Source organism: Oryza brachyantha, chromosome 4 (genome assembly GCF_000231095.2).
Source record: "Oryza brachyantha chromosome 4, ObraRS2, whole genome shotgun sequence".
NCBI classification, from domain to species: domain Eukaryota; kingdom Viridiplantae; phylum Streptophyta; class Magnoliopsida; order Poales; family Poaceae; genus Oryza; species Oryza brachyantha.
Genome location: NC_023166.2, coordinates 14,011,090 through 14,037,207, shown reverse-complemented (window position 1 = coordinate 14,037,207; position 26,118 = coordinate 14,011,090). Strand labels below are relative to the sequence as shown.

Genomic DNA, 26,118 nt, shown 5'->3' with positions numbered 1-26,118 from the left:
TCTTTTTTGGTTCCTTGTATTGAAGTGGTGACGCTGGTCCCTAGGTGAGCATTAATTGGCGGGTGGAAGATACATCTGGGTCTTTGAACCTTTTCCAAGTTTTTTTTCCCCTTTTTCTCCTTCGTCTATATGATGATGACTGGTTTTCCAAGTGTAACTGACAGTACATGCGATGTTGATGCACACTTTTCACACAAAATTCTCCTTTTCTTGCTTTCGATGTTTTCCATTTCGGGGACAAAGTGTGTTACTTGTATTGGGTAAGCACTAATACTCTGGTTGGTCCGGTGAAATAGTCTGAATAATGCAGCATGGAGAGTGAGGAATGGGGAGATTTTAGTTGGGAAAAAGAAAAGTTTTGGTACCACATCGAATATTTGACCGAATACCGAAAGAGGTTTTTAATATGAATGAAAAAATAAATTTTACAGCTCGTCTGGAAACCACGAGACAAATCTTTTGAGCCTAATCAATCTATCATCAGCACATGTGTGTATTGTAGCACTTATGGTTAATCACAAACTAATTAGGCTCAAAAAATTCGTCTTACGATTTCTTCTATAAATTAGTTTTTTGTTTAATCTATGTTTAGTGTTTTATTTAGATGTCCAAAAATCGATGATGTTTTTGGGAAAATAATTTTAGAAACTAAACAGAGCCAAATCATGTGTTTGATTTCGGATAAATAAGAGAGGTTAGGCTATTTTTGTTTTCATTGGTTTGATACGAGGGATAGGGTTCCATGTCCGCTGAGAGATGGAGTGGGATGGGACGATTCGTCAATATACATCGATCTGTTTGAATCTTGTGAGAATATTTTTTAGGGGACATATCGTCTCTTATTGAAACCCAACCAAATAATTCTAAGGGTTTCTTTGAAACAAAGAAAAAACATATAATTCTTAGATGATTGATATTCCATAGGATATAATCCTACAGAACCCTGTGAAACAAAGGATTGATCATTGTTCATTTATTTGAAATTCCTACGGAATGGGCTATTTGTAGAGATTTTTAAGGAAAATTAGTATGAAGCCTCACCTCATGGTGTTTATTCTTCTTGTGCCTTGTGTTCCTGCTTTTTTTTTCTGTCTTCAATCAAACGATAGTTTGGAACTTTATTGCGTTTCAAATCATGTTTATTTTTTCTTTTCATTTCACTATTTTGATAATCCTATGTTTCAAGATAACCCTAAAATAGGATGCCCCTTACCTTCCGCTTTATCCCCCGACCCAAGAAATAAGTCTTTGTATAGGACATAAAAGCTATTTAATGATTATATGTTTGGTTATTGTTTTCTATTCATGCATTCATTAAAACCATTAAGGGTTATTTTAGAACTTAGAATTTTGTAACAAATTTCATGTGACTAAGTTAAATTCCTGAAACAAAATCCCTCCGTTACAAAATTAGGATATCAAGTTTTCTCAGTAAAAAATGGTTTGTCAATGCTATTTTCACATATCATAGTAACATATTTTGTGACTCCACGGATTTGTTCTATGATTGGTAAAATATTTTGTGATTTTATAATTAATATTTAATGGTATAAACGATAAAATTAACCACTACATAGTTAAAATGTTGATTTAGACAAGTGAGATAGCTTCTATATAATTTTTATTAGAAAATGTATAGTCTTGTTCCTTCGCTTTTGCTTATATTTACGAATCAGAATTTGAATTTTTAACTTTAGATTTAGAGTTAATCGATTTAATTTTTTCATCAGCTCATTTTTTTCGTAGATCGCTAAGAATACATATATAAAAATATTACTCAAATTATTTTTTATTTGTAAATATACTGGTTTTTTTGTGTAATCAGCCAAAAGAGGTTTTTTGTGTAATCAGCCAAAAGAGGACTATTTGAGGAGTTCGAAAAGCGTTCATAGAAAATCCGGGAAACAAAATAACTATAAGTTAGCTGGAAGAAGGCAGCCGGAGTCCACGGTGGACGTAGAGCAAAATTACAAGCTTTCACGAGAGACGAAGAGAATTTAGCGGTGCCGCCCGTGCTGCTTGCGGTCGTGCACTCGTGCTAGCACATAGAGGAGTGAGCTTAAAGGCAGAGCATGAAAAGCCCCAGCCCCACCACCTCATCCATCGCAAAGCTAGTAAAAGAGCAATAAATTTCATCCGCTTTCAGTTACACCAAAACATAGCCACATAATATTATCCGTATATATTGGAAAGAGTATCTCTACAGCAAAGTACTACTTACTACTAAAGTCATTAACTTAGCATAAATTTAATTCTAATATTCACTTGACCTACCACTAGTTATTACCCAACGTAGATCGAATTCCTCATATCATCCATCGCAAAGCTAGTAAAAGGGCAATAAATTTCATCCGCTTTCAGTTACACCAAAACATAGCCACATAATATTATCAGTATATGTTGGAAGGAGTATCTCTACAGCAAAGTACTACTTACTACTAGAGTCATTAACTCAGCATAAATTTAATTCTAATATTCACTTGACCTACCACTAGTTATTACCCAACGTAGATCGAATTCCACATATGCCATCTTTTCTTTGGAGAAATTTTATGGTAGTTAAAGAAAGTATATGAATATACCTATTTTTTCATTTTATAGAAAAATGTATTAAAATTCATAACACCAAATTCGTTTCATTAAATATATATTTTAAAAATATATTTATTTTGTGTTATAAATATTAATATTTTTTAAATAAACTTAATTAAATTTGAAGATGTTTTTCTTAGAATAATCGAAAGTAACTTGTAATTTGAAATCGAGCGAATATACCACCACTTTGAATTCTCCATCTGCCACTCTCTTCTTGTTAGGAAAGTATGTTTCACCATACTATAGTGCTTAACTCTTACTATATTATCACCTTTCCGCCGCAGAGCTACATGACTACTACTATCTTCGTTCTATAATAACCATATGTCTTATTTGAAAATTGTATATATAAACTTAAAAAAATTAGTCACGCATAAAGTACTATTCATATCATCCAGTAAGAATATAAATATTAATCACAAAAAATTAAATAAGACAAAGAATCAAAACATTATATCGAAAAACTGAAAAAGGATCAAATTTCAAAACGGAGGTAGTATTACATGTCGAGAAACACAGCGGCAGCCTGAGTGCCTTTCAGGGGCGACACAGGCCAAGAAGCACTACGCGTGATCGCCACCGGTTGTTGCAGCTGGTGACCTGTACTCCTGTACTGTGCATTTTCAGCATTCGTACGTTGTTAAATATGTGATCCGAATTGTAACTGGAATTATATCCGGATTAGTTTCCTAGTAGGTTTCTCCCAGTTGTTTCCTACTAGGAGTCGGATTAGTTTCCTAATAGGATTCTTTCGCCTAATTCTACTAGGACTCTTAGATTTTCCCCTTATATATACTCTTGTAGTTTGCACGGGAAGACTAGAGTTCTCATTGTTTCCCCTGCATTGTAATCATATCTTCATAGTGATTATTGCCGGTTGGCGCCCGTGGTTTTTCCCGCAAGGGTTTTCCTAACAAGTGGTATCAGAGCCGCGAAGATTAATCTACGCTACGTTGCTGCCGCTGACCGGGCTTTTTCCGGCGATCTACAGAATCGTCGTTCCGTCGAGATCAGGTCGGAGTCGGCGGCGACTCCGACTCGACGTCGCGTCCGCACAGAAGAAAAAAAAGAAAGGAGCAGACGCACGCACGCAGGAGAAAAATTGATCGTTCCAACGACAAGCCATCAGATCGTGCCATCCAATCCGCGCTATTGTAGCAGCTACAGTACAGCTACAGTAACAGTATCGTTTTTCTTTCCAGATTTAATTGCTACATTTACCCGATCTTGTGTACCCAAAAGTTGTCAGATCAACTATTGTGCATCGTTCCGAGCACTGGAGCTTCGCGTATCTGCTTGGGTTCAACATATTAATACCAACAGATTCAGGATTTATTCCCAATGGCGAGTTTAAAGTATGATCTACCTCTTTTGGACCGAGACACAAGATTCTCATTGTGGCAAGTGAAGATGCGTGCAATTCTTGCACAGCAAGATCTGGATGATGCGCTTGATGGATTCAACAACAAAAGGACAAATGATTGGTCCGACGATGAGAAGAAGAGAGACCGTAAGGCTATGGCATATATCCATCTTCATCTATCCAATAATATTTTGCAGGAAGTGCTTAAGGAGAAGACAGCTGCCGCGCTGTGGTTGAAGCTGGAACAGATATGCATGACAAAGGATCTAACCAGCAAGATGCACTTGAAGCAAAAGTTATTTCTGCACAAGTTGCAAGATGATGAGTCTGTGATGGATCATCTCTCCACTTTCAAGGAAATTGTTGCTGACCTTGAGTCCATGGAGATAAAGTATGATGAAGAGGATTTAGGCCTTATTCTGTTGTGCTCATTGCCTAGCTCATATGCAAATTTCAGAGATACTATCTTGTATAGTCGTGATACTCTAACTTTGCAAGAAGTTTATGATGCTTTGCATGCCAAAGAAAAGATGAAGAAGATGGTACCTTCTGAAGGATCTAACTCACAACCAGAAAGCTTGGTTGTTCGGGGCAGGCAACCAGAGAAGAACACAGACAACAAATCAAGAGACAAAAGTTCTAGTGGCTACCGCGGGAGATCAAAATCCAGAGGCAGGTATAAGTCATGCAAATACTGCAAGAGAGGTGGACATGATATTTCCGATTGTTGGAAGCTATAGAACAAATAAAAGCACAAGGGAAATTATAAACCGAAAGGTAAGCAAGAAGAGCAAGGTAAAGCCGCAGTTGCTACTGATAATAAACCAGATGCAGAATTACTGGTTGCTTATGCTGGTTGTGTACAAACCAGTGACGAGTGGCTTCTTGATACTGGATGCACCTATCATATGTGCCCTAATAGGGATTGTTTTACCACCTATGAACCTGTACAAGGTGGTAATGTTTTGATGGGTGATAATACGCCCTGCAAAGTTGCGGGCGTTGGTACTATACAGATCAAGATGTTTGATGGCTGCATTAGAACATTATCAGATGTGCGGCATATTCCCAGTTTAAAGAGAAATCTCATCTCTTTATCTACTCTTGATCGCAAAGGGTACAGATATTCCGGTGGAGACGGAATTTTGAAGGTAACAAAAGGCTCTCTTGTTGTGATGAAAGCTGACATTAAAACTGCCGATTTGTACCATCTACGAGGTACTACGATAGTAGGTAATGTTGCTGCAGTCACCGATTCATTATCGAATTCCGATCTTTGGCATATGCGTCTTGGGCATATGAGTGAAATTGGTTTGGCAGAATTGAGCAAGAGAGGATTACTAGATGGACAAAACATCGGAAAGTTGAAATTTTGTGAGCATTGTATCTTTGGCAAACACAAGAGGGTGAAGTTTACCACATCTACACATACTACTGAAGGTATTCTTGATTATGTGCATTCTGACTTATGGGGTCCTGCTCGTAAGAGGTCATTTGGAGGTGCTCGTTATATGATGACTATCGTTGATGATTATTCGAGAAAAGTTTGGCCCTATTTTCTAAAGCACAAATTTGAAGCTTTTTTGGTATTTAAGCAGTGGAAGACTATGGTCGAAAGACAGACTGATAGGAAGGTGAAAGTCCTTCGTACTGATAATGGGATGGAGTTCTGTTCTAGGCAATTTAAATCATATTGCAGGTCAGAAGGCATTGTGAGCCACTACACCGTTTCTCATACACCTCAACAGAACGGCGTAGTTGAGCGTATGAACAGGACAATTATTTCAAAGGCCCGTTGTATGCTGTCAAATGCACGTTTACCTAGACGTTTTTGGGCGGAAGCTGCTTCCACTGCTTGTTATCTTATTAATCGCTCACCCAGTTATGCCATCGATAAGAAGACTCCAATTGAGATGTGGTCTGGTTCCCCAGCTAATTATTCAGACCTGAAAGTATTTGGTTGTACTGCTTATGCTCACGTTGACAACGGTAAATTGGAGCCTAGAGCTATTAAGTGCATATTTCTTGGTTATCCTTCTGGTGTGAAAGCCTACAAGTTATGGTGTCCTGAAACCCAAAAGGTTGTGATTAGTAGAAATGTCATCTTCAATGAAACAGTTATGTTGAATGATAAATCTTCTACTAATGTTCTTGTTGAGAGTCAGCAGAAAGCAAGCGTGCAGCTGGAGCGCTTGATCAGTTCAGGACATGTACCAGAAAAAGAGAATATTGCTAGTAACCAAGATGCACCGGTTATTGAAGAGTCAGACTCTTCTGTTGTTGAGCAGTCACCAAAATACTCTATTGCACAAGGCAGAGCTAGGCGAAATATTAAAGCCCCTCAAAGATTGATTGAAGAAGCGAACATAGTTGTTTATGCTATGAGTGTGGCGCAAGAAATCGAAGGTAATGCAGAACCTTCTTCATATTCTGAGGCTATTGTTTCTGCCGATAGCAATAGATGGATAGCTGCCATGCATGACGAGATGGAGTCACTTGAAAAGAATCATACTTGGAAATTGGTGGAATTGCCAAAGGAGAAGAAACCTATCCGTTGCAAGTGGATTTTCAAAAGAAAGGAAGATATATCTCCAACTGATGGGACAAGATATAAAGCAAGGTTAGTTGCTAAAGGATATAGCCAGATTCCAGGTATTGATTTCAATGATGTGTTTTCCCCAGTTGTGAAGCATAGTTCAATTCGCACTTTACTTGGTATCGTTGCAATACATGATTATGAACTAGAGCAATTAGATGTGAAAACTGCATTTTTACATGGGGAGTTAGAAGAAGACATCTATATGGAGCAACCGAAAGGTTTTGTTGTTCCTGGTAAAGAAAACCTTGTCTGTAGGTTGGATAAGTCCCTTTACGGGTTGAAACAATCACCTCGGCAATGGTACAAGAGATTTGACTCTTTCATGCTTTCTCAGAATTTCAAAAGATCACAATTTGATAGTTGTGTTTATCTTAAAGAGGTTAATGGTTCAATTATATATCTGCTTCTTTATGTTGATGATATGTTGATTGCTGCAAAAGACAAATCAGAGATAGCAAAATTGAAGGCACAACTGAGTAGTGAGTTTGAGATGAAGGATTTAGGTGCAGCAAAGAAAATCCTCGGTATGGAAATTACCAGAGAAAGACGGTCTGACAAGTTGTATCTTAGCCAGAAAGGTTATATTGAAAAGGTCCTTCGTCGCTTCAATATGCATGATGCAAAACCAGTAAGCACTCCTTTAGCTGCACATTTCAGATTATCTTCAGATTTTTGTCCACAATCAGAAGTATGCAAGATAAGTACTCATGATAATCCAGCTGACATGATGACAAAGTCAGTTCCTGCCACTAAGTTTGAGCTTTGCTCAAGCTTGGTTGGTGTTACGGTATAGTCCAAGAGACTATTTGGCGCGCAATCAATTTGACCTGTGAGGTGTATATTGGTGATTGATGATTTTTGATGCTACAAGAGGAAATTCGTCTCAAGGTGGAGATTGTTAAATATGTGATCCGAATTGTAACTGGAATTATATCCGGATTAGTTTCCTAGTAGGTTTCTCCCAGTTGTTTCCTACTAGGAGTCGGATTAGTTTCCTAATAGGATTCTTTCGCCTAATTCTACTAGGACTCTTAGATTTTCCCCTTATATATACTCTTGTAGTTTGCACGGGAAGACTAGAGTTCTCATTGTTTTCCCTGCATTGTAATCATATCCTCATAGTGATTATTGCCGGTTGGCGCCCGTGGTTTTTCCCGCAAGGATTTTCCACGTTAAATTCGTGTCTTGTTTGTGCCTTTGTTTCTTACGGTGCCTCGGCCCTTATTTAACCGAAAGGCAGGAGGCGAGAGATAGACGAGACCTGCGTATGTTCTTCGTTCCAGAAAGGAAGCAAGCAGTTCACTTCACTCCATGGAAGATCAAAAAAAAAAAAAAGGGAAAGGAAGGGAGCAATTGACGGTGAATGGCGTTGCGTCGTCGATGCGATGGTTGGTTTGTTCGCCGCAGGTTAAACTTAGAAGGCAGGAAACGCATTTTTTTTTCTCGTTTGTATTGACTTCTTCGGGGATATTCTTTTGTTTTCTCAATAAAAAATCCAAACGACACACTTGCAAATAAAAAATAATTACGTGTTCTTATGGGTGTAAAAAACAAAGAATAAAATATAGCTGCGATGAGAAAATTTAAATTAATTCTAAATTTAGAGTTAAAATTTTAAAATTACGACTTAAAGCAGAAAAAAAAACAAAAAAGATAGTGCTATCCTCGGTCCATCTAGTGGCCTGCGGGAAAGCAATGACGAATTGCCGAATAGCTTTGTACGGCAGCAAGCTAGATTTTGCCTACGGAAATGTGGGTAATTCAGATTGTGTTTCTGTCGCATTAGGCGAGAAAAGTCTGAAGAAGAGGCTGCGTTATTCAGAGAAATCGGACATTCAGACTTTCAAGAGTAGCAATCAGCTCATTGCCGATTGTTCGTCATAAATTTTCGCTTTTGATAAAGCGTTTGGAGATAGTAGTAGTTCGTTGTGCCAACTTTTGATAAAGCGTTGCCCATGGTACCAAGTGCCAATCAATCAGTTTAACAGCTTCACTGCAATCTCTAGTTAAATGCGTCGCATCATTGTCATGATTGTTTCAGAGGATCGAAGCATTTGGCTTTACGCATTGAACTCTGAACCTTACCTCCCCCGAGCACTTCAACCGCAACAAAATCAACAAAAAGATCGATCGTTTCACCGGGTTTGGATTGATCATTTGATCGAGCTAATCTTGATCACCGGGGCCATCCATTTACCAGTGGTGAGTGGATTAAATGGCAAGGGGCCGCCAACGCTGAACTGAAGTACAAAGCGCAGCGTCATGTGAGGCCTTAATTGCTGTAGGACACACACGCCTCTGTTGCCGTTTCGGTTTGATGTCATTTGGCACAGCGACCATAGTGGTGAAGATGAAGATGCCACCGGGTGATATTTTGGTCTTTTTTATACCAAATGACATATTTACAAATAAAAAATAATTTATGAATCGTTTTTAAATATATGTATTCTTAGCCATTTAAAAAAACAAAACCGAAAAATAAACTTAAGTGAAAAACTCTAAAATCAATTATAAATTTAAAATTAAGAATTTAAATTTTGGTTTATAAGTATAACGAGAAGCAAACAGACGAGGGTGGTGAAGATGAGTTTAGCTGCTGTAGCATCCCCAAGCAGCATGAATGCTTGATTGTGTAAATCAGGATCCAGGACAGTATGGCTGTCGCAACTACTAGTAGCAAATTCGCCACTTTAAACCGTTGGATCTTGATTGTATGGTCCAACTCTTGCATGTACTGCTCATGGAAGGCAGCATGTAAACTGGCAATTACTACTGTTTATTCTGCACCTGTGGCACAGATCTGCCATGCTTACGAGTTACGAAGGCTTAAGGTATAGTTGCTATAGTAGACTTTTGTATATATGGCTGTCCATAGTAGACTTTTGTACCGTCTGCAACAGGGATGCTCCAAAAACGTACAGGCGATGAACATATATCTTGAGGCCATTGAATTCCAGAAGTTGATGACAGTGGCAAGGTCTGAGTCTGACCTGTGGTTGGCTGATTTGCAGAAACGGTTGCAGAGGGAAGGGGACTTTGGAAGAGCAGACTTGAAGAGGATAGATAGGTTTATCCGTTTAAAATGAACATCGCATATAAGCAGCCGAGGAGAAGGCTGGAGGAGTACTGCCAACCATTTGTGCTCATTGATACAGTCGGCTTGTATAAGAATTGAGGTTGCTCTGAAAGTTTCTGAAAAGAGCCAAGACTGTTGCTCTGAAAATTTCTGAAGATCACTAACCAGCTACTCCCTGTGTGTGCATGAATACAACAAATACAATGGATTATGAGTAGAGTTTAAGGTTGAGACGATGGTGATTGTTTTGCTTATCAGGAGAAAAAAACCAAAATATATATTTGTAAATAAAAAATAATTTATGAATAAAAAATGTATTTTAGCGATCTAAAAGTCAAGACTGATAAATAAACTAATATAAAAATCACAAAATCTATTTCAAATTTAAGGTTAAAAATTCAAATTTTGGTTTATAGGCATAAACAGAAGCGAAAAGATAGGCTCGATCCTTTTGACGGATTACTGAGGGTGAAATGTCCAGCAAAATAAATTAGGTCAAGGAAGATGAAATTATTTTGATCCACCTGAGATTTTACTCGATTGGAAAAGAACACGTCAACTTAAAATAAATTCAGTGTTGGATGAATTTGAAAAGCAGCATTCTAAAGTCTAAACCCCCTTATATCCGTGGACAGATTTTAATCCCAAAATTTCTTATATCTATGCAGGGAGATAGTAGTAGATACACACCGAGTCCCAGACCTCCTGCGCATAGGCTGTGTTCTTCCAACGACTGCCAGTGGCTATTCAGTATAGAAGAACCCAATGTCTATAGATGAAAAGATGTTAGCAAAAAAAATATAGATGGGAAGATCTAAAAGTAATCAAGAATTAGATTAGTCAAGGGTTACTCTGCAATGAAAATGCATCAACTTTATTCAGAGAGTGATAAACAAGCATGAAGTGCATACTATATATTCCATTGTCCAAAAATAAACACCGCCTTCTAATTGAATTAGAAGTCGGTAGTATTTCAAGAGGCAGGAAAAACAAGCATGAAGTACTGCAAAGTTTGTCAAAAAGATTATCAATAAAAACACTGTAGAACATAGCACAAACGTGGCACATGAGACACGGGTACATTTGTGTTATGCCCAATGCAGCACATTAGATGCGATCTCGACCAGTCAATCATGCCAAGGTTCATAGAATTACTACATATAATATAAAATACTTAACAGATGTATTTAGACTAGTCTTAATACATAGTTTTATGGCATAGTTACCAAAACTGTCTTAGTAAAAATAAGGTGATCAGTGCCACACCGCCACTGTCGCGATTCCAACTGGCAACATAAAAATATAATTAACCTTATTGAGGTTAGTATCCGGAGGTTCAACGCATGCACATTTTACTAACTCAGGGGACACGTGTGCAGATGTCCAGTTAGTTTATAAGGATTACTATTTCGATTTGCAAAATTTATATGACTACAAACCAGACGTCGGTGTAAGGATGTGTTTGAGATAGCTTGAAAATATAAGTTTTTAAAAATATTTTGATATCTATTTAATAATATAAACAAGGGAATTAACTGCTATTTAAAAATATGAGATGACGAACTTTTATATAAAAATATTTTGTAAAAAATAAACTATTTAGCAGTTTCGGAAAGCACGCGTGTAAAAACTAAGAAAAATATTGGAGAAAGAAAGCAACCTAAGTCAGAAAATCAGGTGGTCAACTATTTAAAACATCAAGGTAACCTTGTGAACAAAAGGTCTAATCACTAAAAGATTCTTTTAAAAAAATAAGTTTATGAGAAACTGACATGTAACAAAATAATATTAGAGACAAAACATATGAATAAGTGAAGAGCAACACAAGAAATAAAGAAAAAGGGAAGCACTGTCAAATCAAAACTAAAACATATTGCACATTTGTGATGTCAGTGTTAAGATATAGAATACCACATAGAGATGTACTTACTTTAGCAGAAGTACTACGTACCATATGTCATACGAAAAGAAAACATATGCATATAGATAGAGTTCCAAGTGTAATGAATCCTATATAAAAAAATCAAATATAGACTCCTACCTAGATCCTATCGAGACTATTTGTATAATATTCATACCCGCAACAAGGGCATCTAAGGTTATAAAAACAAGATCCTCAGAAGGGGAGGAAATTGAAAAAGTTTTGATGAGACCAAAAGACCCTAAGGGGCAATTAGAAGACACACTGATACAATACAAATCCTATAGGGTCAACGTAGAAGAAGTCCGATGATGCTAGCCACCGACAACCACTCACGTGCTACCATACTAATATAGTTATAGACCGGACTAATGTTTCCTTCTTGTTTGTTGTACTAATGTGATATTGATATAATGTCAGCATCGGCTTGGCCCAACAATAGTAGAGCTATTACTCATTCACCACGAGGCTCGAACCTGTATAAAATCTTCGTCCTTCACGTTGCTAGCATCTTGCTTGTAGCTTGATATCATTTAAATCCTACGTTCTCAAATATCGTTTATCTATTCAATGGCACTATGCATGAAACTTTTAATTCCAACCGTTGAAGCATCAACTATCAACTATGTTTATTAATCGAAGGTTTAAAATAGAACTATTCAAATCCTAGGCGAGACATTTCTGTTTCACGCACATAGAGAAGACCAAGTTTTAACCATTGACGCGGAGTCCTACTAGTATTGTCGAGGTTTCTTTGACCGCACGTTCACATGTAACCTTTGGTGGCTACATATGAGTTTCATCAACATCCTCACTAAGTTTAATACAGAGGCAAAAACAAGGACGAGGGGAAAGTGTTTGTAGAGATGGGATGGGAGAGAAGGAAGGGAAAAAGCTTATAGAGAAAGGAGGGAGAAAGGAGGGAAGAGATGCACTACATGGGACAAGTGGCAGGGAAAAAAACTTGCAAAGAGAGGAAGGGGACAGTGGTCGAGGCTCACTACTGGGAGTGGAAAATATAGATTTCCATAGTTTTGCCAGCTAATATAATGGTTTACTATTGATATAAAAAGCCATTTTATAAGTTAAACTTATATATTATTCGTACTTGATAAAAGATGAAAATCAACACTAAAATTAAGTTTTAAAATTTAAATTTTACTAGTATATTGTAAATTAAAATTAAAACGATGGAATAAGTGGAAAGAGTGACATATGCATTCGGACATTATGCAGATACAAAGGCAACTTCAAGTGACATATGTGTTTGACAGTGTACCTCGCGTGCAACGGCTATATAGTAGTATTATACTAAAATTTTGTAAAAAAATTTCAGTCTATCTGTCTGTATCTATCTATACCTACCTAAAAAAAACTTTAAAAGAAGTTACCATGTTCGCTGGAGAGGCTAAAAAATTTCATATTAGTCGAAGAAAAATTTGAAAAATTAATCATCAAATCATAGGTGTCCTAGATTATAACAATGTATTGATCGGTGCAACTGTATACAAAATACAAGTGCATATAAAAAGAAAAGTTAGAGAGATGCATACTAAATCTAATCACACCTTGAAAATACTTTGTATATAGATTGCAACTATATGTATATAAAACATGAAAAAAAGCAAGAGTTATACATAAAATCCAATTATATGTTTTAAGTGCCATATATGAAATTCAATTATATTTTCAATTATATAAAAATAATTTTGTTAATATAAACAGAGCGTTCTACCACCGTAGTTAAATGTAAGGTATTCTGGGAACTAATCTAGACAAGGACGGAGGTGATATATAAGAGTTGTATACTAATTTTATTTTATTTTTATGTAGCTCAGTGAGAAATTACATGGTGAATCCTCTAGGCCCCGTTTGGCCACCCCATAAGTTAACTAAGCCTCTCTCGTTTTCTACGTGCACGTTTTCCGAATTGCTAAACGGCGTATTTTTTGCAAAAAATTTTTATAAGAAAGTTGTTTGAAAAAATTATATTAATCTATTTTATATTTTTTAATAATTAATTAATTATGCACTAATCTATTACTACTACTACGTTTTCCGTGCCTTAACTTGTCTAACCATGCCGAACACGGCCCTAGTTTTTTTTAAAGAACGAGTCTTTTTTTTTCAGACAATTTAAAAAGAGCAAGCAAGGGCTCAAATCAAGCGTGGGAAAGCTAGAAAAGTTGAGGAAAACCCCACTGAAAAGCCCAGCAACCCTAGACCCAGCATCTCTCGAGACTCCGACTTGTGGCCCATCTGGTCCCGACACCTCTGACCTCGCCTCCTCCTACTCCGGTCCTCCCACTCCACCACCTCGCCGCCGCCTCCCACCATGTACGGCGGCGGCGGCGGCGGCGGCGGCGGCTTCAACGCGCCCTCCACGGCGTCCGGCCGGCGGCGCAATCAGGAGGACGAGGACGAGGAGGAGGAGGAGGAGGCCGGCGAGGGGCGGGTCCTCGAGGCCTGGGAGCGCGCGTACGCGGACGACCGGTCGTGGGAGGCGCTGCAGGAGGACGAGTCGGGCCTCCTCCGCCCGATCGACACCAAGGCCCTCGTCCACTCCCAGTACCGCCGCCGCCTCCTCCTCCGCTCCTCTGCCTCGGCGGCGGCCCGCATCCAGAAGGGCCTCATCCGCTACCTCTACATCGTCATCGATCTCTCCCGGGTTCGTTCCCCCACTTGCCTTATCCTGTAGCTTGTCTTGCCCTCAGGTTAGCCGCTCCGCCGAGCGCTTGGTGAGTGCGGAGTTTCGTGTGAGCTCGGGTTAAAGATCAATGGGGAATGGCGAGCAATGCTGATCGTGCTAACCTCGCATTGCTTGTTAAATGTTAACACCTTTGTGCTGATTCTGATCTGGTGCTGATACTGATCTGGTGGTATTGCACATGTCCTATCAACTCGGCTCGTGTAAGGTGTGGACTGGAGGCAGGATTGTTGAATTGGTGATCACTGGGTTAGTGATTTAGCTTAGCTTCATACATCACTGCCTCATCTAGGTTTTGCCTGAGTTGAACTCAATTACTGGTGTTCTGCTTTTAATTCTTGGGTGTGGGTGTGATGTTATCTAACCATTTTAATATGTCAGCGACCAGGGACAGAAACTGAATCATACATTCAATGGAGTTTTTTCCAACCATTGAATGCAAAGAAATTTATGAACTAAAAAGTATTATGATTTGGATTAAAAAATGGTACCGTATTTTTATAATCATCTAAGGGAAAAACTTTGCCTGTCCGGAAGGGTGACCTAAGATTTGTGGTACATAAATATCTTTCTAGAAATTACTGCACTGACTCTATGAGGCACCTAAAAAGTTACTCCCTCCGGTGAAAAATATTTCTCGTTTAGAACAAGATTTGATCAAACTTCTAAAATTATCAACTTAAAAAGGGAGCATATTCCAGACCCCATCCTCTCTAGGCTTATGATATACTGATAATAGAAATTTTCTCTCAGTGCTGTCCTAATCTGAAAGTTTCATAGGAGTGTGAGGTTTTTCGTTATCAAGATTCTGAAGCAAATAATGTGTCTTGGTTGATTATCATTTGTTTTGTGCTAAATAAAAGGGGCACCGTACTGCGATACTGCTCCAATATCAGTTAACATTGTTGTAAAGTGTTTTTTGTTGGTTTGGCAAAATACTATACATATTGTGTTTATGCATCCATGTGGAAAATGTCCTTTCTTAGTTTATATGGTAGGTAGTAACCTTTTATTTCAGCATTTGTTTTGCTTAGTTCTAAAACAATAGGCTGCTCAAAACTGTTCTACTGATAAATATATTTTTACTGCAAATTGATACAATTCTCACAACTTCTTTCGATGATTTTGTAATCCCCAATTTGTCCTGGTTGTATTTTGATCATGTAGGCAGCTTCAGAGATGGATTATCGACCTAGTCGAATGGCTGTTGTTGCAAAATACGCTGAAGTGTTCATAAGGGAATTCTTTGACCAGAACCCCTTGAGCCATGTGGGGATAGTGACGATTAAAGATGGCATTTCCAATCGACTTACGGAGATTGGAGGTAGTCCAGAGTCACAAATTAAAGCATTGATGGGGAAGCTTGAGTGTTCTGGTGATTCATCTCTGCAGAACGCTCTAGAGCTTATCCATGGTTATTTAGACCAAGTTCCTTCATATGGTCACAAGGAAGTATTAATATTGTACTCTGCACTAAATACTTGTGATCCTGGAGATATCATGGAGACAATAGGGAAATGCAAGAAATCCAAAATTCGATGCTCGGTTATTGGGCTTGCTGCAGAGATTTTTATTTGCAAATATCTCTGTGAAGAGACTGGTGGATCCTACACAGTTGCACTGGATGAGGTCCGAAATTATGGTCATGTCTTTACTTTTGCTTATTTTGTTATTGTGAAAATGCATAACTCTTCCTTTCTATTTGCAGTCCCATCTCAAGGAACTGCTGCTGGAACATGCTCCTCCACCACCTGCAATTGCAGAGTATGCTGCAGCTAATTTGATTAAGATGGGTTTTCCACAGAGGGGAGCAGAGGATCTTATTTCCATTTGCTCTTGTCACAAGAAAATAAAATCTGGGGCTGAAGGTTACATATGTCCTAGATGCAAAGTTAATGTATGTGAGCTTCCAACGGAGTGCCGAACTTGTGGTTTAACACTAGTTAGCTCTCCACATCTAGCAAGGTCCTATCATCATCTCTTCCCGGTACAACCATTTGATGAGGTGTCCTCCATGCACCCAAATAAACTAGGTCAAAAGGGAGGACAAAAGTGTTACAGCTGTCAGCAGAGCTTTATTAACCCTGGTATGCAGTTCTTTACTGTAACATGTCAAAGTTTGTACATGCTACCTTTTCACTGTGACTGTTTCATTATAGGAAAGATATCCTTAGTGTACTAAATATGCTGCAATTGTAGAAAAAGGAAATGCATAATACAAATCTTAAATTTATTTGCAATTACGTGGGATCATGTTCTTCAGTTACCAAATCCCGTGCTTCTCTTTCATTTAATTCATTTTCCTGGTTCTTTCTTGTTGTGCTAGTTTATTTTTTCAAATCATCAAGTTTATTGATTATTTATCTAATATTCTTGCAGATAGTCACTCTAGCCTCCATGTTCGCTGTCCAAAATGCAACCAACACTTCTGCCTTGATTGTGATATTTACATCCACGAGAGCTTGCACAATTGCCCAGGTTGCGAGAGCCAGCGTAGTTCTTCATAGGGATGCCATTGTGGTGTTAGTCTTTTTCTTTTAACTCAAGAAGCTGTCCTTTACTGTAAGCTTTCTAGTACACTGGCATTGGTGGGCGATGTTGTGTGATAACCAAACAGTGTACAGATGATATAGTGCCCGGCCTCCATTTTGTTGACGCCTCCTGTTCGTTTAGATGGAGTAGCTAGTTAAGCTATTTTGATACAGAGCACTGGTCAAGGAGTTGAAGTCATATAGCATTGTTGCTGAGGAGAGGTGTTAGAAATGTACAATTTGACTGAAAACCTGTAAGCTCTTGCCGTTTTTCTGAGGCAAGATGTATTTTTTCGGTGTCATGAGTCAATGTCCTGATCTACACGAGCCCAGGCTGTTTACTTTTTTTTTTCACCTTCATCACCTGATGTGCTAAAATCATACTGGATATCGACAGCTCGACGCACGCACCCTGCATTTTCCGTTGCTGGTTGCTGACTGCAGAATCGTCTAGGTAAGCAATTGCCTGCTGCACGTAGCCGCAAATTTTCAAAGCAGGCAGAAATGCAGGATGAAACAGCAACCGCTGGAGAGATCACGGTGTTGTTGACCCCAAAGCTAGCGCTTGATGCGTTTTGCCTCGCCGTTCGCTTCTGATGGGCGGAGTCAACACAAAGCGAGATGCTAACTCCTACCTTTTTCGCTGTTTCGTTTCACCTTTTCCGGTGACGAGCAGCGGCATCATGCATATGCAGCATAACCAGACACCGGAGCTGCTACCACATCCTTTTTTTTTTTTGCTTTGCCAAAGCGAATGAATGGCAGCAGCGTTTTTGCCCACACTCTGCACCATTTGCACGGTCAAGTTGGAGCAACTCGGTGCCACAGCCAGGCAAAGCCCATCGGTGTGTATGTGAAGCCCCGATTTTTTCACCTTTTTTTTCTTATAAGCTAACAAATTTAACCTTAAATTTAAAGTTGATTTTAAAAGGTTCTATCATACTTTATTTTTCAGCATTACCTCTTAAATTCCTATCAACACGTATCATGGACTTACGACAACTCCCCTCAGCTGTAGATCACTCGAGCACAGGGGCCGGTGTGCGCTGCGCACTAGTGCCGCTGCTCCAGAACCTTTTCGTGTCCTATGCTGCCTGTGCGCAATCACTTGCAAATATGCAGAACTTTGTGACGACGTGGTCCTCCAGCTCGTGCGATGACACTGACCTATACGGGGGCCTTTGCTTTGGCTTGGAGAGACAACGACATGATTGCCATCATGCTGCTCGGGAGCTGCAGCCTCTGTAGAACACAAACACTGGAGTATCTCTGAACCAAACATCTTCATGCTGCACGCAGCTGTGCTGCTTGTAGAAAGTAGGGGTGAATTTCCTTGTAGCCTCAAATGGCTGAAAAGTTCCCATCAAAGTTGGTGGAGAGCAAAAAAAAAAAAAATCATCTCCTAAAAGGTGTGGTTTACCGGGACGGGCTCCTTTACGCCGTGAGTTTACCAAGGCCGGATTTGCCGGATTCCCTCTCCAGCAGGAAAGTTCATGCTGCTTTACGGCAGAAATCTTCAGCATGGAAAGGGTGGCTAATGGCTATTAGCTATTTGCTAGAGGACACGTTTGGATAGTCAGCCATGATGCTCGAGCCTTGGAGGTAGGCAGGTAGCATTACCTCTGCATGACCTTGGTGGTGATTGTTGCATGATATATTTGCAAACGAAAAATATTTTATAAATATATTTTATATACGTATTTTTAATGATCTAAAGCCAAGTCTGAAAAATAAACTTTGGTAAAAAAGCCTAGAATTAAATTTAAATTTAAAATTAAAAATTTAAATTTTGGCTTATAAGTCAGAAACAAAAAGATGAAGTGTTTGTCTGGATCCTTGTTCTTCTTAGGCTGAGTTTGGTGGAGGTGGGGATGAGTTGTGCGAAAAACGTAGTAATAGATTAGTATATGATTAATTAATTATTAAAAAAATATAAAATAGATTAATATGATTTTTTAAAACAACTTTCATATAGAAAATTTTTATAAAAAATACACCGTTTAGTAGTTCGAGAAGTGTGCGCGCGGAAAACGATAGAGACAAGTTAACTTACCGTCCATCGCCGATCGCGGCCTTACTACCAAAAAAGAAACTATGAAATTCTGGTTAAACTTGTGTTTCAGAGAGGGAGTAGACTGAAAATGTCAGCAGGTGAGAGATCCTTTTTTCTGATCACAAGATTCACAACAAAATCATTTTGAAAGCAATTCAAATATACTTCATAATCTCATATGCGTGTGGTGCGCTTTCAGCTTACATCGAGAAGGCAAGGACAGGCGATTATCCAATAAGCTTCATTTGAGTAGCGGATGAAGTTGTGCCTCGTGCGCCATCATGTTTTGTTTCGTCAAACTCACTGCAAGTCTGCATCAACTGATCACCAGGTTAGAGACAGCATAACAGCGACGACATAATTATGTGGGATTAGGGTGTCACGCCCGGTCGCTCACCTGCAATGCATACTCGTAAATATATCTCGACCGATTAGCAAACTTTCAGAACAACCCAGCTAACGCCTGACAAAAGCACTACCAACCTGAAAAAACTAAACCAGCAATGAAATCAATCTCATTTGATCAAATCTCTGCACAGGTAGGATTCTGCTTTGGCTTAGCCTAAACCTGTTACCATTTTTGGTTGATTTGATATGATATTGGCTGGATGTGAGCAGGCAGGGTCGCTTTGTTAAGCCTGAATTTTCTTTTTCCTGAACAACCTGCAGAAGTTTCAGGGTGGGTGAACCAGTGCTTGTTTAAGTAGCAGCGCTACACTGTTCGTATTGCATTAATCCATCAACTAATCAGGTCATTGACTATGCTTGATGTGTGGGGTAGTGTATAATGTGTTCACCAGCTATTTTGTTGTTGCTTCCATCGGTGTAGTAATGAGCTGGTTGCTTTGTTAGTGTCGTCCTCGATTTCTTTGTTCATATTTCAGAAATACTACGCACGAAGTCACAAACGTGTTATTTAAGGTATCCTCTAGTCATTGTTTAGTCGATGAAATTAAATACCCATAAAACTTAGTACTTGCTTACACGAGTTCTGAAAAAAAAAGTGAAATTACGTCATTAGGATGATTAAAATTGAGAAGGCAACTGCATGGCTAGCTGTTTTTACTGAAAACCAGAGAGTACACCTTAGCCTCTTGAGCATACAGGTAATTATGGTGATAGCCAATACTTTGCTGCTAAAAAAGTCTAAAACTCTTTTAAAAATATTTTAAAAAGAAGAAAGTATAGGCATTCCTGTTTAAGACTGGTCATATTCAAAGTAAGATAAGATTCTCAAAAGGCTCCTCCCACTGACAGGTAGGCCCATTGAAAAATTCATTTCCTACCACCGTCAACGCACCCCCCGCGCGGGTGGGTCCCACCCGCCATCACTCGCGCGTTAACACGTCTCTTAATTTTAGGCTTTGCTTAGTTCCTAATTTTTTTTAAAAACATCACGTTGATTTTTTTACACTTAAATAAGAATTAAACATAAATGCTACAATTATGAAAAAAATATTGAGACGAACCTTTTGAGCCTAATTAGTCCGTGATTAACCATAAATACTACAGTAACCAACATGTGCTAATAAAAGATTAATTAAACTCAAAAAATTTGTCTTGCGGTTTCTAGGCTAACCGTAAAATTCGTTTTTTCATTCGTGTCAAAAACCCCTTCCGACATTCGATCAAATATTTAACGTGACACTTATCCCAAAAATTTTTTGCAGGTAAACACCAGCTAAACCCACCGCCTGTTCCGTTGCGATTCCTTGTACGTTTCCTCTCTCTCCTCTCCTTTCTTTTTTTTTTTTTCTTTTTTTCTATCTCACCTCGCTTCCCACCCGCGAGGTCAAACCAGAGAGAGAAGAGAGAGCCGCAGCCAAACGCTCCACCTCCACCTCCAATGCCGCGACGGCCGCCGCTCCCGTCCAAGACCGCACCGCCTCTCCCCCTCCACGCGCGCTGGTCGTAGGCTGCGCCGCGTTCCGTTCTGGTGGGTTGGGTGGGTATAAGGTGGAGGAGGAAGACTGGAGGAGGATAGAGGGAGGGAGGGAGGAGATAGGCGGCGCGAGCGATGGAGGACGCGTGGAGGAAGGCGAAGAGGGCGCTGGGGCTCCGGCTCTGCGTGCACGTCCCCGAGGAGGGGGCGGAAGGCGGGGCCAGCGAGCCGAGGCGGCTGCCGGCGGCGAGCAGCTCGCGGTGCCGGAGCGAGGCCGCGGTGACGGTGGGGCCCGAGTCGGACGTGCCGGTGCCCGGCGTGGTGCGGAGGTCCAAGTCCGGGAGCAGCCGGTCCTCCTCCAAGGTGATTGATTTTGCTACGACTGTTCTTTGAATTCGGTTTTGGATTTATTCTTTTTTTGTATAAGACACTGGGTTTAGGTTGGTTGTTGGATTGTGAATTGGGGCATGGGCGAGCTCTGCATTTAGTCATTTCAATTCGAATTTTGCTCATAAAGCGAGTTTACTCATCGCATGGCTGTTACGGAGGACTGTATCAGGCCGAAACTTGGGTTCGGATGGATTATCTTTACAAGTTAGTTCTTATCTTCAGTATGTCGTTTGATTCTTGCAAAGCTGTTCATTCCTGCATTTTTTTTAGAAGATATGCACATTACAGTGGTTCTCAGAAGAGGATGGGTTGGCCATTTTCATTATGCTTGTTAGGATTGCTATCGTCGTTATTTTCTGCTAATTACGCAGTTATCCTCATAGGAAAAAAATATACTTTTGCCTATCTTTTATTAGCTGTTGGTTTTGAATCAGCTAATTACTACCTCCGTTTCGTAATGTAAGATTTCGTAATGCAAGATGTTTGATTTTTTTTGTTGCAACCATTCATCTTATTTAAAAATTTAGTACAAATAAAAAAAATAACAAGTCATGTTTAAAGTTCATAATAAAGGTAAGTCATAAGTAAAATAAATGATATTTTCATAATTTTCTGAATAAGATAAATGGTCAAATATTGCTAGCATAAAAGTTCGGATGGTGTATTTGTTTATTTTATCATGAGAGAAAAGAAATCAATTTTTGTGTGCGCGCGCGCGCGCGTTTGAGACCTCTTGATGATATGGTGTCCCTGTGATCTGTTCATCATCATTTATCTTTGTTTGAATTGGTTAACGCAAACTACTTTCCTGTTGCATCCACTATTCTTATATTCCACTTGCCTGCCCCCTGAAAAGGAAAGGGAAAAGTTTGCTTCGTTGCTCATCACCTGCCCGTGCTGCTCACGTGCAGCAATCCCCATTCTTTCCTCCTACCACCAGCTTTCCTTCTTTACTACAAATGCTCCAAGTTGACAACAGCTATCATTAATAAATGCAAATGGGTGAAACATTTGCTTATTCTGTGGTGAATATGCCTTGACTATATGAGAATAGCGTGCTAGATTTGGCAATCTGTCTTTAAATGGCGCCAATTGGACAGGCAGCCTCATGAGGATTACCTCATTGAGTTGACATTTATCCGGTGTTGTATCTCACAAACTTTTCACTTAATAAAAGCTTTCATTAAAATATAAATTTAAGTAATTTTCTTCCTTGAATTTATCTACCTTAGTTTTCACATTCTCAGGTCTGATTATTTTGCATGTGTAAGTAGATACATTTGAACATTTGCAAAAACATTGAGATAAGACCTCCAGGTTGACGTTTATGATGGTCATGATACACAGAAAATTCTTTGGCGTTTCAGAAAACGTGGATTCCATTTTTGTTCTTTTATTGGCCTTGGAGGTTGGTGATAGGCGGCTAAGCCATGGTCAAAGGCTAACTTGCATTGGAATTTAGACTTGTCTTAATCTGTGGTTTTGGTAACCTAGCGGAGCAGCGTAATTGCGTGAAGAAAAAAAAAATAAAGGGTGCTAATTTAATGAATTTCCTTCCTAAGATTTGACAGGAGGGGCTAGTTTTGTACTTTTTGTGCACTTAAGTGGTGAAAATAGAGCCCTGGGAAAGCCCATGAAATAGTTCGCTTGCTAGTTGTTAATTTAGTGATAGTTGACAAAAACAATTACATTGGCTACATTTTACGGACACCAGCCGAAAATGACGTGCTCATTTTGATGTTTGGTAAACCTGTGTTTGGAATGATTTTTAGTTTGTGGTTTGGCTCATCTTCGATATGTTTGTCTTTGTCTATCTTGCATGCAAAGCCATATTTGAGATGCTAGGACAATAGGATGGATGCTTTACAATGTAATCAGCATTAAGATTTGACCATTCCTATTTCTTTTGTCCAGAAAATTAAATGTGGGGTGGGTCCATGGTGCACATGTTATGACCAAATAGGCTAAAAATGATAAATGACACTTTCAAACACGTGCGGGATGATGTTTTTCTATCTTAAATTTGACTATAGGGTTTCATAGGTGTTGCATTCAACATATGGCACATGGTTATTTCGATAGAGACAGATTTCATCTATTTGGTCAAATAAAATCCCTCTTTGGCAGTTTTTGCTACACTGTATTTGTGGTATGAACTATTCTGACAAAGCCGGTCATTTGGAAGCTTTCACAACATAAGTGAAATATGGTGTATGTTCATGTATTAGCTCCTAAAATTTTGATTTGAACGGGCTAGATAAGGAGGTAAATTTATGTAGATTCTTGAGGTACGGCCAATAACTCCACCTACCTTCATGAACATAGAAGTACAATATTGATGAAGCTGTCTGTTTCTGAATTATATTTGTATAAGTGGAGTATAATTGTATTAACCTCATCCTTTTGGTATCTGAACAGAGGAAATGCGCAATATGCTTTGACTCCATGAAACATGGGAATGGCCATGCCCTATTCACTGCCGAATGTTCTCATATGTTTCATTTCCACTGCATCTCATCCAATGTGAAACATGGGAATTATTTCTGCCCAGTTTGTCGGGCAAAGTGGAAAGAGATACCCTTCAACCGCTCACTATCTTCTAACATTCCTCATGGAAGAATTGGAGTCAATAGAGCTCGATTGACCCAACAAGATGCTAATTTGGCTCTTCTCCACCAAGTTCCAAATCATCATCAGAGAGTTCGTCGCCCACATACCTCTGAGCCAGCAGACTTCAATGATGATGAACCTTTGCAGCAACCAGAAGTTTTTAATAATCTTAATGTCCGATCTACTAAGACTGCAGAGATAAGCACATATCCAGAATTCTCTGGCATACCGCAGTCTTCATCTAAAGATGATTTTGCTATTCTGATCCATCTGAAGGCTCCTAGTGCTGACCCATACCAGGGCACAGGTAGATTGGCTAATGAAAGCTCAGTTGAATCTTCAAGAAGCCGTGCTCCTGTTGATCTCGTTACTGTACTTGATGTTAGTGGCAGTATGGCAGGCACCAAACTGGCACTCCTAAAGCGAGCAATGGGTTTTGTTGTTCAGCACCTTGGACCAAGTGATCGTCTTTCTGTTCTTGCTTTCTCATCTAGTGCAAGAAGGTTGTTCCACCTTCAACGAATGTCACATCATGGCAGGCAGCAGGCATTGCAGGCAATTAATTCACTTGGTGCTGGCGGTGGTACAAACATTGCTGATGCACTAAAGAAAGCTATGAAGGTGATTGAAGACCGCAGTTATAAGAATTCAGTGTGCAGCATCATTCTTCTGTCGGATGGCCAAGATACATACAGCATTTCCTCAAATGCTCAAGGGGCCTCTCCAGATTACAAGTCACTTGTTCCATCTTCCATTCTAAATGATGCTCGCCATACAGTGCCGCTTCATGCCTTCGGATTTGGAGCAGACCATGACTCGGATTCTTTGCATTCAATTGCTGAAGCTTCAGGTGGCACCTTCTCCTTCATCGAGGATGAAGGTGTGATGCAAGATGCATTCGCTCAATGCATTGGTGGGCTTCTTAGCGTCGTCATTCAGGAGATGCGAGTTAGCATGCAATGTGTTCATCCTGTTGTTCAGCTATGCTCCATAAAATCTGGTAGCTATCCAAGCAAGGTGGCACGAGATGGACGGAACGGTTCCGTCGACATCGGTCACATGTATGCTGACGAGGAGAGGGACATCTTACTGTCTGTGAACATCCCACGGTCTCATGAACAGACCTCAGCACTGAAGGTTTCTTGTGCCTACAGAGATCCAGTGACAGGTGAGACCATCAAGATTCAAGGTGACGAGGTGAAGATCAACAGGCCTACATCCGATACACCTGAACCGGTGTCCATCGAGGTCGATCGCGAGAGGAACCGTATACATGCTGCTGAATCCATAGAGTCTTCAAGGGCCGCCGCCGAGAGGGGTGCTCTCTCTGAGGCTGTGGCCATTCTCGAGGGTTGCAGGAGGACACTGTCACGGTCCTTCGCGAGCCAGAGCGGGGACCGTCTGTCGCTGTCCCTCGACGCGGAGCTGCGAGAGATGCAGGAGAGGATGGCGAACCGCCAGCTCTACGAGTCCTCGGGGAGGGCTTACATGCTGTCTGGTCTGAGCTCGCACTCATGGCAGCGAGCGACGACGCGAGGGGACTCGACGGACAGCAGCACCATCGTCTACTCCTACCAGACGCCGTCCATGGTTGATATGCTGCAGCACTCCCAGAACCATATCCCTTTGCCTCAGGACCGGCAAAGACCACGGCACGGGCCATCGGAGAAGCCCTCGGCGAGGTAGCTGACTGCGGTCAAATCATGGCATTGGCAACCACGAGGCGACGACGACGACGATGAACCATTCGTCCTGTTAATTACTCTTCTGTAGTTGTTAGCTTGATTGTTGGTACATAGTACCTGCCCATTCTTCTTGCTTAAATTATTTGATTTAGCTATTTTGAGCCGCACTGGATTAAAAGTTACACCAAGAGGTGTGGTAACGAGTACTGAATACATTCTGGGTGTACCTACTCCTGTGGTGCGAAGGAATAATAAGATTTGGGGGATAAAGAGGTTGGAAATGTGGATAGTTTGGTGTCCCAATTATGGTTGAACTGAAAATTTGTTCCATTTTTCATCTGATAAGTCGCGCCGTAACTTCTTTATATTCTTCATATTGAATGTGTTTACTTATTTGTTTCTTGTTTTAGTGATTAGCTTATATATGTGATAACAATTAACAATATAAATGTGTTTGTACAATGTACTTGGCAGGAAGTGTAGCAATAACATTAACATATTTATCTATATTTGTATTTAACAATACTAGTGAGTGTCCATGTGCTAGGCACGTAGACATTTTGCTTACCTTAACAACGGGGAGAAAATTGATTCACAGAACCCTAAAGCAGTCTTCAAAAGGAGGAAAAACATTGGTACTTGTGGAGACCACATCTTATTATTTAATAATTTGGAATATCTTGTTATCTAAAGCATATGTTTTCTT

General features: G+C 39.8%; 2 protein-coding genes across 2 annotated transcripts; both read left to right on the top strand.

Moving 5' to 3' along the window:
• The first annotated feature begins 13,859 nt into the window (after positions 1-13,859).
• On the top strand, positions 13,860-17,094 carry LOC102705432 (general transcription factor IIH subunit 2). The gene is made up of 4 exons (XM_006653526.3): positions 13,860-14,222; positions 15,429-15,890; positions 15,970-16,348; positions 16,641-17,094. The coding sequence occupies exons 1-4, from the start codon at positions 13,890-13,892 to the stop codon at positions 16,766-16,768; spliced, it is 1,302 nt and encodes a 433-aa protein (XP_006653589.2). The 5' UTR covers positions 13,860-13,889; the 3' UTR covers positions 16,769-17,094.
• Positions 17,095-20,646: 3,552 nt separating this feature from the next.
• LOC102705158 (E3 ubiquitin-protein ligase WAV3-like) lies at positions 20,647-25,760 on the top strand. The gene is made up of 2 exons (XM_015836872.2): positions 20,647-21,090; positions 23,536-25,760. The coding sequence occupies exons 1-2, from the start codon at positions 20,863-20,865 to the stop codon at positions 25,411-25,413; spliced, it is 2,106 nt and encodes a 701-aa protein (XP_015692358.1). The 5' UTR covers positions 20,647-20,862; the 3' UTR covers positions 25,414-25,760.
• Positions 25,761-26,118: the final 358 nt, after the last annotated feature.

What these genes read in the sequence shown, in the direction of transcription:
- LOC102705158 (XM_015836872.2), top strand. Translation starts at nt 20,863, where the DNA reads ATGGAGGACGCGTGGAGGAAGGCGAAGAGGGCGCTGGGGCTCCGGCTC. An exon ending in GCAGCCGGTCCTCCTCCAAG is followed by an intron (nt 21,091 to 23,535) that starts GTGATTGATTTT and finishes GTATCTGAACAG; the next exon opens with AGGAAATGCGCAATATGCTT.
- LOC102705432 (XM_006653526.3), top strand. Translation starts at nt 13,890, where the DNA reads ATGTACGGCGGCGGCGGCGGCGGCGGCGGCGGCTTCAACGCGCCCTCC. An exon ending in TCGTCATCGATCTCTCCCGG is followed by an intron (nt 14,223 to 15,428) that starts GTTCGTTCCCCC and finishes TTGATCATGTAG; the next exon opens with GCAGCTTCAGAGATGGATTA. An exon ending in ACACAGTTGCACTGGATGAG is followed by an intron (nt 15,891 to 15,969) that starts GTCCGAAATTAT and finishes TTCTATTTGCAG; the next exon opens with TCCCATCTCAAGGAACTGCT.